The sequence below is a fragment of the Macaca thibetana genome, chromosome 7, assembly GCF_024542745.1.
Source record: "Macaca thibetana thibetana isolate TM-01 chromosome 7, ASM2454274v1, whole genome shotgun sequence".
Taxonomy (NCBI): Eukaryota; Metazoa; Chordata; class Mammalia; order Primates; family Cercopithecidae; genus Macaca; species Macaca thibetana.
In genome coordinates, this window is record NC_065584.1 from 96,248,925 (window position 1) to 96,261,457 (window position 12,533).

The 12,533-nt window shown below is 37.6% G+C and overlaps 1 protein-coding gene across 3 annotated transcripts in view; it reads right to left on the minus strand.

The window, feature by feature from the left end:
• Window positions 1-12,533, minus strand: part of MCTP2 (multiple C2 and transmembrane domain containing 2) — a 259,899-nt gene that overhangs the window by 119,250 nt on the left and 128,116 nt on the right. For all 3 annotated transcript variants that reach the window (XM_050799764.1, XM_050799767.1, XM_050799766.1), the window contains 2 exons: window positions 3,658-3,844; window positions 1,230-1,323 (listed from right to left, as the gene is read on the minus strand). In XM_050799764.1, the coding sequence (XP_050655721.1) occupies window positions 1,230-1,323; window positions 3,658-3,844 (281 nt within the window). The remainder of the gene's footprint in view (window positions 1-1,229; window positions 1,324-3,657; window positions 3,845-12,533) is intronic.

A 12,533-nucleotide genomic window follows, 5' to 3' on the forward strand; every position in this document is an offset into this window, starting at 1 on the left:
GGGATGACAGAACCACTAATGTCAAAGGCACATGTGAAATGTTGACTGTTTTCATAAAATATAAGTAAAAAGAAAAGTGTCTTAATTAACATGAGATTACAAACATTTGCAAAAATACTAGTGAATATTAAGAGTAATCATCTGAGTACTTCACCTACAAACATCAAAAATTATATCTTCTATTTGGCCCAAAAACCATTTTTGGATCTTCTCACTAATCAGGATCATCTTATAGAGTAATCATTTCTATTGTTTCATTTTTGAGCAGGGTGAGGAGAATTTTTTTTTTTCAACTAAGTTTATATTTCCTAAAATGTCTGTAATATAATGTGCTGAAAATTAAAGTTCTCTTTTCCAATGGTTGAACTTCCTCAAACTCAGTCTCAGAAATTTAAAGGCTGTACAAATATAGTGAAATTGTTCCTGTCTGGAAGGAAGAAAAACAGTAGCCCACATTTTAAAAATACGGGATATATATTTTTAAAAACCATGCAATCCTGAATCAATAGATAGAACCATGCTGTAGAATACTCTTTGTATTCATCAATTTACTTGGTAAATAGCATCTGTCATGTAGGCGGCTAAATTGTTAGTCAGCACAAGGGGGTAATTTGGCAATGAGTGGGGAGCCGCTGTCAGACACTGGCGTGTCTGGATTACTCTACGTGCGGCAGAGCATAATTCAGCACAAAGCATGTCTGCTTTGGCCTCTTTCTAAAAGTTCAAGTTACAGAAGCACCAACAGAAACTTCCTATAAGACAATGTCAACTGCAAAGTGGTCCCAGGGCCTAGACTCTGGTCATTGTTACAATGAGGTGCCAGCCAGATCTGACTTCAAGCTCAGATTTATGAACCATGTGAACGATTCAGACAGAGAGCAGCGAAAGGCAAGAAGTCGAATCGCTGTCATTTGAGGTTACACAGAAAAGCTTGACCAACAACTTAATTTAACAAATAAAGAAGTCGTGACTCATAATCCACAAATATTTTTGAAGCTCAATAGATCTGAATATTGCTGAATCAGCATAAAATCATTTGGAAAGAAATGTGTAAAAAAGGTGCATTATGTGAAAGAAATTGCTCAAGTCTGCCTCTTTTTTGCTATGACTCTATTTGAAGGTGCATGAATGTTATATTCATACTTCTACTTATTAAGCATTTTGCTTTGCTAGGAGATTGCTTCAAAGCAGGAAATAAAGATAAATTAGAAAACGAAAGTGTCCCGTACCTGAGAAATCTGCCGCTAAGAGATCTGCTGCCTTTAAAACCTTCACTTGTAAAATGCCGACGTCTTTCATATCTTTCAGGGAGTTCCGTAAGCACTGAGGGTTGAAAAGGTGATAACAAGTGAAAACAGCTTTTTAACATACTATTTAATGTCATAAAGTCCCATAGGAAGTGCATCCTAGATTTATCTTCCTTTCTCTCATGAAATCTTAAAAAAAAAATCCCCCAAAATGTATTATGTAAGTTAACAGGACAGTTAGGCGCTTATAGCAGCCAAATTAAAAGAAAAGTGGCTGAGAATTAATTAACTACACATTTAAAATAAACCAATTAGAAGCACATATAATCTACTTTTAACATTGCCCCCTGGTGATAGCATAGATACCCCACCGGGAAAATGTGTGGGTAGAATTACATTGATACTCTTTTTCCCCCCTTCTTTCTCATTAATGCAACTTTTAAATCACTCTGAAACACAACATTATTCTGACCTCGTTAGTACAAACTTTATAGATACCAGAGGACTAAACTTGGACCCATCACAGATACTTATTACCACTGGAAAGAGAGTTGGGGTGGAAACAGAGTAAATTTTCTGGTCTATGTTTTAGCTAGCTCATTCAATTAGAGATTAAGCATCTAGTATCACCCTAGATTCATATTTACTTTAGCCTTGAGTTTGTACGAGCCAAAGTCTGAATCTACATCCACTGCTCATTCTTAAGCACATATAGCAATATTTGGATGTTTATATACATGGCATCCTTAAGAAATCATGCATGAAAGAGGCCAGCAGATAAACTCTCTTCTCATGCCTCCAGAACACACCTACTGAAAAAGACACTGCCTTAAAACCGTTGGATATGCTATTTGTCATCATTAGATAGCTAAAAATCTGTGATAAACAGATCCCAAGGATTTACGAAAGGCTATTAAAATACTTGTTATTTAGGCATTTCAGATAGAATAACACAAGCTTAATAACAGTTTGCCTAACTTAATATGCATCATTCCTAAAAACATTTGAAAGTTGTTTCTCCTCTCTATTTTCAACCTAAACAAACAAACAAAGCAATTAGTTTTTAAACTAAGAGAACACATTTGAAATGAAGTGCTTTTACAATTTAGAAGTGGAAATGCCTTTAAAGATGATCTGTTCTTACAACCTGAAAAACAAATCCGGGGGCTGTAACTTGTGCTTTGAAACAGCATTCGTTCCCTCTAACATGCTGGCCAGCTTGCTAGCTGAAGAAGCACTCAGTATTTCTATTTTGATCATAGCCTCTTCAAACCTCTTTTTGATTACTACTCCTCAAATCCTAAAGCATTATTCAAAGCAGGCATTACTTTATCCACTTTACACCTAGATGTAGATGGTATCTAATGTTACTTTATAAATACACAAAACTCCTCATGAATTTGGTAAATTTGTCAACTTATCCATTGAAAAGCTTGGGGAAAAGTTGTATCCTTCACCATTAAATTTTCATTTGCTTACCTAATCAGAGAGAATGTTAATAGTGAGTTGTGTCAAACCTTCTTCACAGTATGCCAAGCTCACATGCACAATCTGCATTGACAATGAGCTATGTGGCTAGGTCTTGTACTCCCAAAGATAAAGAATTATTCAATTAATCAATACATCTACACAGTGAAGGATCCTGGTGACACTAAAGTTTATGCTGAGAATGATAGTACCATTGAATAGGGATTCATCTTTGCTTCATTTTCAGGCCACTTTCCTAAAACATGCCTTCCCTGTGTGGCACTAAAATAAATATATTGATTTATAAAGAAGATAGGATAAAAGCAGAATGCAAATAAAGGCACCTAGAAAGCCAGAGTACAGAAAATAAATGAAGAGGACACAGCCATTTCATTTAAAAATGCTGAGTGGACTGTTAAGCACACTGTAACTACTTAGAGAGAAATCACACACTGCTCTTATCCAGAGTAGTTCAGAACAGCAGTCCTTCGTGTCCAGCTAGTGTCATTGCTTTACAAGGCACGAGCAGGTTCTCACTTGATCCTAAGAAGTTCTGCAAAGGTATCCATAACATTGCAAACATTAATGGCTGGTAAAGTTATTTGTGAACTTATATTAAAAGTCCTATTTACACACACAGACAGGCTAAGCAGGAGTCTGCTTCCCTGGGGATTTCAACATTCCCTAAAGACTTGCTAAAAGCTAAAAATTCAGAGTATCTTTTTGCCTTTTCAAATAGCAAAACCAACTCTTAATTCTACTGTCACCTTTTCACTAATGCATTAACCCCTAAGTCTGATGTCTTGTTTTATGACGTACAATGAAACTTGGGACAAAGATTTCTTTTGATGTAGTTTTTCAATTCAGGGACTTTGTTTCAATAAAGACTTTGTTTTAAAAGAGAAGGGAGGAGGGCGAGTGTACAATAAGGCAAAACACTCACATATCGCTGGGTAATCTGCTTTCTTTCACTGGGGTCTGCTAAGGGGCAGACACACAGATCAGAGATGGAGACCCCCGCACAGGGTGTAAGTGTGACCAACATAAGGAGAGCCCCCAGACAGCTGTCCAGCGGCAGCTCCAGGCAGTTGGCTTGCTTCAGAGGGAGTGCCGAGATATCCACTTTACACCTAGAAAAGTTTCAGGAATCAGAGAAAGAAAAGTTATTAATTCAAGGCCATTGTGGTACCTCCAAAGCACCTGGCTTTGATTTCATCATCCCCCAAAACTCACTCTGTCTGGTCTTAGGTTTATTGAACAGCGAAGGTTGCCCCAATTCATAATGCTCACTCCCAGCCTAACACATCCTAAAATTAAGGAGAGGAAGAGGTCCAGAAAATCAAAAAGAAGGCAGCATTGGCAGATGGAAAATGAAAACAGGATTAGGATCTTTGCCAAATAAGGTTTGTAGAAAGATAAGATCAAAAATTAGGGAGAAAAAAGTTTGAAAGTTTAAGCCTTATGAGTAATGCTGTATGGCTTCCCTGGGCTGTGTCTCCTATGATTAAAGAGAATAAAGGATCATGGTTCAAAACATGAAGGAAAAAAAAAAAAGATAAGAGAAAGGCAAGTGGGAGAGGGTTAATGGAGAAACCGTTTTCTTCCTGATTAATGCCAACTGGCGAATTTTTATCTTAAACAACACGTTAAGGTGTTTTCCTAATAGGCACAGTGCCACAGGGTTTCCCCAGGTGGGTTTCTTTCGGACAAATGAAGCATGAAGTGCTGTTGATTGATCCCATTTCAGCAGCACTGCCAGGAAAGGCTGTACCCATCTGCTATAAATTGCATGTTTTCCGCCTCTTAACAGCCAATGTTCTGGGGATGTTGAAAACCTCAAACACATTTAAATACAGAAGCAAACACCAAAAAAGGGGACTGAGGTGCTAAGCCATTTATTTGCCTTAACACTGACAACTCTGGGTTTTCCTGGACCACACCTGCTCTGTTTATGTATGCAGGTGGGTGAAGTAGGTGGGGTGGAGTAAAGTGGGGTATGGTATTCCCAGACATCATTTTTATTTTTTACATTCTCCTTTACCCTCCATAATTATAGAATAAGATGAATATTCAAGACTTCAGAAAAGGATGGAAGCACTGCTCCCCAGAATGAACAATAAAGATAGATTCTTTTCCTAAGCCGTCAATGGACTTTGTACATTTGCCGTTAATTACAAATAGGTAAACTTACATACTATATAAAGCGATGGCAATTTTGAGCCATATGGCTATGTGGACGAAAACTTCCACTTTAAGAAATTTGAGAGAAAGGTTGCAATCATGTTTCCAAATAAATATGACATTAAAAGACTCTACTAGACTTTATTACAATATTTTAAAATATTTTACATATCAATATGTGTCCATATAATTAATTTAGGTGGGCATTTATTTCCTATTTGTTTCCTATTTATCAAAAGTGACCCCAATTACAGGAGGGAGTGGCCATTAGAGTTTTTGCATGTAATAAATCCATCAAATATTTCTATAGGAGACAGATTACAAAAAATGTATTTTTAAATAACCCTCTGATTTGAATCAAAACAATTTTTCCGTATCAATAGGGAAGCTTTTAAAGTTAAATTGCATTACTATCTATGAAAAAATATGTTATTAAATATTTTTATTTCATAAGCATGATGTAAGTGGGAAATCAAATTTGCTTGGAAAGAAAGAAATGTCAAGTGCTTTAGACCATTTATTTCTAGAAAAGTAGGTCCCCACAAATTCTTAACCAATATTGCAATAATATTTCTATTTAGGAATAGTTTGCTAAGCATTATTTTACACTGTTACATACACTTTCATTTAATAAAGCTCTTTCTTATGGAAAGGTAAATAATCCAAATTTCTAGAAATTTTCTCTGCTAATCACACTGTTACTAATTAACAATAGCCTATTGATGGCACATTCTTTTTAATACCATTAATAATGGCAATTTAGTTTTGTCCTTTAAACGTTTGCCTTCTTTGTTGGGATGGTAGTTTTGTTGGTTCTTTGAGCAGCCAAAATTTATTTAGATACAAGTGCTCTGACAGCTAATAATATTTGAGGGTCAGAAATAATATATAAGTAAGCTCTAATAAAATTTTTCTTGGATAATTCAAAATGAACCTGATATTAATTCTAGAGTAATCTAATAACGCTGTGAGCAGTATTACCACAATTGGAATAACTGAAAATTTTCCTAGTGACTGTTTAAGTGCTCAACTTATTGGAACAGAGCAGTTTATCAATTTTAAGTAAAAGCTGAACCACATACCAGATGAAATGCAAATTAAATATTGGGTTTCTTCTCAAAATTACACATTTTCACAAGCTTTTCACTCATTTCTGTCTACTGCGAATGTTTTCCACTTATGTGATTAAAAAAAATTAGTCCCTTCACTAGAATGAACACTTTCATGAAAAATAGCCATTTCTAGTTTAGATATTAGAGTCCTATAAGCAACAGGTTGAAGATTCAGGCATCAGCTTAATGGATTCTACATTCTTTGATAACTAACGAGTGAATCCAGCCAAATATTTACTTGTACTTTCTCAGTGACTAGAAGAAACAAGCTAAACTGATATATTAGCATCATGATATTAGCATCATGTCAATCAAAATTAAAACTTAGTCTTTCTGGACATGGGTTATGACCCATCCTCTTAGAGGTCCTGACCCACCACATGAACCGGTATGTTAAGAATTAATTTAAAGCTACCATAGTAGCCCCCCTTTAACAATGACTTTTTATAAACATTCTGCAACTCTTCTACCCACGTCGTGTCCCCATTTATTTCCACATTCTAGAAGGAGGAGGAAAGATGGGAGACAGAAAAAATGTATTTCATACAAAACCTTCTTCAGGCCTCACGGTTAACCTATTTCAACTCCAGCTTATACTGCTCCAGTTTTGTCATAAAGTTTGAAGGAGAACCAGAAGCTCTGGACATTAGCCAGAGACTGAGAGAATTATTTTCATTAACCTCAACCTAGTAAGAGGTTACTGCATTATCAGAAAAGCAGCAGAATATTTTTTTAACAAAAAGACTTTTTTCCCTTCAAATTGCAAATACTGTTAACCACAATACTCATCCAACCTTCCAAAAGAGAAATATCAAATGACCAAAATGGCTTTTTGCATTTTTTCTCAAGTTCAAAGACAAGTCTTTAAGATGTAAACATTCTATAATACATTCATCCAAGACATCTGCAATACGAAAAATCTCCAAAGAAGAAACTAGGCTTCTTCTTTTTCATTATTGTACTGGATTCTTCTCTGAAAAAAATACTAAATAATTTGGTTGGGCTCTTATGTCTTTCTAGTCACTGCTGAAGACCCGTAAATCTTGCTCTTTTCTGTCCTCTCTTTGGCTACATCTTATTGGCAGGGTACAGGATTAGCCTTTCCCTGTTATGGGCAGGTGTGAGGGGCTAATAACTATTTTTGGTTTGTGGGCTATAAGTTTTGTCTAGCAACTACTAAAATCAGCCCTTGTACCATAAAAGCAGTAATAGACAATGTAAACAAAGTTTTTTCCAAAAAAAACTTTATTTACAAAAACAGGCAGCCATATGGATTTCACCTATAAGCCCTGGTTTGCTGACCCCTGAACTACTGAAACACTTGTAATTTAGTGGTGGTGAATTACACGTCTTTTTTTTTTTTTTAATGTAAATTTTTTTAACTCACGACAGCCCAAGAAACTCTGGTCAAAATATCCAATGATCTGTTAGTTAATAAAAATGGATAAAGCAATAAAACCTATAAAAATTGTTCCCTTCTGTCTGATAGAAACAATATGGAAAATACACACTCAGAGCATCTATATAAGGAATTCAATTAATGAGCATGAACCAGTTAGGTCTGCTCCAGTGGCATCACATACGACTTCACACACAAGGGGACTAAATGTCTTTGGACAGTCATTCAGAAGGTACAACACACCGGGCCCTTAGGTAACCAGGAAATTTTTATTCCAACGTCAGCTTTTTAAAAATGTAATTAATAGGAGCTCCATTGCAACAAGATTTACATTATAGAAATCAAAATAGCCAAGTCGCTGCTGTGTTAGTGTCTAAGAAGGACCACCCATTGTTCATCTGCAAGAGATGGAATCCAACGGCTTTGTGCCTTCACCCCTGCCCTCTTCTCTAGCCTTATCATGTGACACCATTGATCTTTCCACTCCATCAAGGTTCTCAGAGGGAATGTGCTCTCTCCCCTCTCCAGGCCTTTGCCTATGTTATGCTGTCTTCCTGGAAAGCTCTTCTTTCTGTCTCCTTGTTAACTACCACTATTCCTACAAGTCTCAGCTTAGACCGCTGTTCTTCAAGGAAGCCTCCTCTTTCATTCTAAGCCCAAATTGGCATCCATGATGCCAGGACCTGCAGTCCTCATTCCACCTACTGCCACTGCCTGCTTACTTGTAGTAGCCCAAGGACAGCAGCCTTTTCTGTATCATTGTCCACTGAATCCTCAAGTATTTTGCCTTCTGCCCAACATACGATGTGCTCTGGATTTGAATAAATTGAATGCACGAAAGAATGAATGTCAGCATTGTCACAAAACTCATGAAGTCAAAAACTCCAAATTACAGTGTTTTTTTGTGAAATAACTAAATCTTCTGCAGCCTCTGTTTCTTCCCCTATGTAGGAAAGGAATTGAAATAAATGTATTTACTAGGTGCCTCTCAGATTTAAAATGCCGTTGTTCTACTCACCTGAAGAAAAGAGACTAAATTACTTTTTTTTTTTTTCCTACAATAGGCATATATTAAAGCCACCCTCTCTAACCCACAGGCAGTTAATGTGCTGATTTAGCATTGTTTCTGACCTCCCATTCTTGTCTTTCTCCATTAATCCCACAGCATTTTAATGTTTTAATTCAACACATAATTTTACCATATCAGTCAGACAAACCTGCTCAAGTTTTACTTGCCATGATAGCTTTTAACCTCTTATTCATTACCATAATTCTATGTTTTATATTACAGACTGGTCAGCTTTTAACTTAAAGGCAAGGGGCAAAAAAGAGTGCTAGAGTTTTAAAAGCTGTAAATCTCAGCGGCTAAGGAAGCCAGGGAACAGGAGGAAAATGGTGAATGTGTCAAGCCTGGTTGTAAAAGCAGATCAACGACATGGGGTGCAATTTGTCCAGAGAAATACTCCAGCCCAGATTTTTCACTGCCTCAGAGCCACTAATAAACTGGTAGAATGTCAGAGCCGCTTATCCAGCACCATCTGGGACTGAGGAGGGACTCTGAGGCAGGCTAGTCCGAATTGGCTTGTGGGTTCCCATTCTCAACGTTTCCAAACTAAATTAAGTCTAGAAAATTCTATAATGAGTTAATCTGTAGAATCCCCTTGAAATATAAAATATACTTTAAGAAATTGGTATGATTACTTTGAAATGGCTCAAAATGGAATAATCTATATTACTCTATATTCATACTCTTGACATTTTGTTTAAAAGTTGGAGCCAGTTAAACTCAGCTTTATGTCTTACTCTCCCCTAAAAGCTCACTGTTTCTATCTAAGATCAGATGCTTTTTTGCTGGTTTTGCCTGTGAACAAACACTGGAGTTGGCAGGCAACACAGTTTCAGGGGATGATGGCTCTTACCTGAGCACCTTCATCTCACCAACCCCAGTGTTTTTAGGAGTTACTTGTGGCTCAGGCGGAACCTGAAGGTAGGTGGATTATGGAAAAAGGGGAAGTCAGCAAGTTCCACATGACTCAGGAGAGCCTGGAGGAGGGGCCTAATGGGCAGGTCCACATTGTAACCATCACCAAGCTAACAACCTACCCATGCCATTGTGATTTCTCTACACATAAGCAACCACTACCCCAGCCTTGTCATATATGGTTACAAAACTTCAGTATTGTTCAGGCTGACCTACACTGCCCAACCCTTCCATCAATGGATGTCCCTCCTACCATGTCCTTGATGATGGTCACTGCTCACTTTTACCAAAAAATATCAAAAAATTCTATGCTGTTTTGGAGGAAAAAAAATACATTGAATTTTACTAGTCATACTTTATTTTCTTAAATTGCATAATTTGAGTTGCCAAGGTGTGAGGACCTACAGTTTACATGCAGAAAAATCTCAAAATTAATAATAAGTAATACCTACCATCAGAGTGCGCAAGGGAATAAACAATGTGAAGTAGATGTTGTTACTGTTAGCCATGATGACCCTGCCAGTTGGCCAGTGAGCCCATTATATAGATACAGAGCCAGACTCCACAGGGAATCCACCATCCAAGTCCCACAGTGAGCAGACAAAGTGATGACCAGCAAGCTCAGGATGTGTGACCCCAGAGCTAATGTTCCTTCCCTCCCACTGAACTGCCTACACAGCTTCCCTGAAGAGAATTTTCCCAGAGTCTATCTAGATTTTTAATTGTAACGTTCAGTTATGAATATCAAGGTTTTATCCAAAAACAAAGCATGAGACAGGCTGTGGAGAGGAGACAGTTAAGATACATTTGCACAGCAGAGAGCCTCCTGATGCAAAAAGGTTTTTCCCAACAGTTGGAAAATAAAATAGCTGGGTCTTAGAATGAAGATCACAAAGAAAAGCAAATATGTTAAAAAAAAAAAAAAAAAAAAAAAAAAAAAAAAAAACACCTTGAAATATTTAAACAATAGCCAGGAAGAAGGAACCATAAGTAGCATGTCAGTGATGTACATATGCTAGCACAATCTTTCAGTCTGAGAAGCAGTCGATATTTTATCATAGATTTCCCCCACCTGCAAGTTCGCTGCAGGGTAAAGCAGTAGCACCAGCTCCCAAGAGATACTTTTGTTATCTTTTGTACTACAGGAGAGGAAAAAGGAAAAGGATACCAAAAAAAAAAAAAATTATTTAAAATTCATGAAGAGGAAGAACAGAATGACCACCAAGACAGGTATATGTCTCAGTTACAAACAGGAAATAGCTAAAATAATAAATGAACACCCAAATGACAAAACATGGATTACAAGGGACATCTTAAATTACTTTTATTGTCTCTGTGAGCAACCCAACACTCATTTGGAAAAGCATTTCCTATTATGTGAAGGAAGCATGACAGTACAATGACTTGTGAAATGCAGCGGCATTATTCTTTGCACCTACTAAAACAACATGCTGGCCATTCATCACAGAAGGACCCTGTTCCCGCTGTTCAGAAAACACTTTGGGACACAGAGTTCTCTACATTTGTGTAAGTGATCTTTGCTCTTTGGGCTAGCACAAAATTTCGAATCCTACTACCATCCGTATTGGCAGGGTCCTGGTATATCAGAGCAGTGACAACATCAGAGATACTGAGAAGTACCTGAGCCTGAGCTATCTCAGTTACCCTGTGTGAGTGGAGAAGAGAGAGACAAGGTCACAGAAGTCATCCGACAGGCCATGTCTGTAAAAGACTGGACCACAGGAAGTGGGTTTGCTCCTAAATGCAAACCTGGCTGGGAGATGGCCATGGAAGAAATGATTGCATTCTAAAAGATAAGCATAGAATTGGGGATGTGCAGATGGTGCAAAAAAAAAAAAGTAGCTTCAAAACAATTATTCTCAAAAGAAAATACTGCAGATTTGTCTGTGGTTTGTTTTTTACTCTTATGCTTAGTTCTGTATACGTGTGAATGCCATTATTTTGAAACCTAAGTGCATTAAAATATTGATGGGAAAAAAAAAAAAAGTAATGCAACCAGAGATGTGGAGGGTGAGGTCAGAAGTCTTAAGTGGGCGCAGTGCTGGTCCTCTAGGGGTGTTTGCATACATGTTATGGAACAAAGGGGTGCTGGGTGTGCATGTGTGTGCATACATATGCTTGTATGTTTTTCACACAACAATCAAGGGAAGTTACTGGTATCAGGTGAGAGCCAGGTTTGCTAAACATATTGCAACATGCCAGACAGTCCCATGCAACAGGGTACTCGTATTGAGAGACACTGGAGCAACATTCCGCAGGTACTGAACCCCTCACACATCTATCTCAGGATTCTGAGGTGGGATGAGCCAATGACAACAAGCAGTCAGACACTGTGCTAAGCATTTGACTGAGAAAAAGCCCTGCACAGGTATTGGGTTAGCTGGGTCTGAACCTGTTTATGCCTCTAAACACCTTACTGATGAAAAAAACATTTCACCTCCTTGGGCCTCCGCATTTCCTTGTTTGTAAAATGAAGGGGTTTTTACTAGATAAATGGTTTTCAATCTTTAGTTTTCAGCAACAAAACCCTTTCTTCAAATGGAATCCCAATATAGAGCACAGGCAAAAGCTGAGATGCTCTGGCCACAGAGGAGAGATGCAAGGAGGCCCTCGCATTCCTCAAGGGGTGACCCTAAGGCATCTCCCTGAACCCAAGATCCAGCTTCGAGAAAGACACACCATAGTGGTTGGGATCCCTTTCAACATCTGTGTTCTAAATTTAAGATCTGCGTACAAACAATATGTATACAGAATGAACACAAGGCAAGTGATTTGATGGAGAAAACTACTTGGTCTTTGAAAACACAAAATCCTGACTCTGGAGCTCATGACTAAGTCCAAGGCCAAGTAATGTGTAAACTTCTGAAGCTGCACTTCATCATTTATAGAATTAGCATGATACCAGTAACTCAAAGGGCTTTTCTGAAGCTCAAAGATGATCTGTGCTTCTGCCAGCATCCCTTTTTTGCTTACTGTATGCTGGTTACAGCACCTATGCTGCTTCATTTCATTCTATTTTTCACTACAACCCTAGGAAGAAGCAATAATATTGATATTATTGTTCATTACACATGTGAGGATCTCAATTGAGAGGGTCCAAAAGTAAAGAAATAAAATAAAATAGA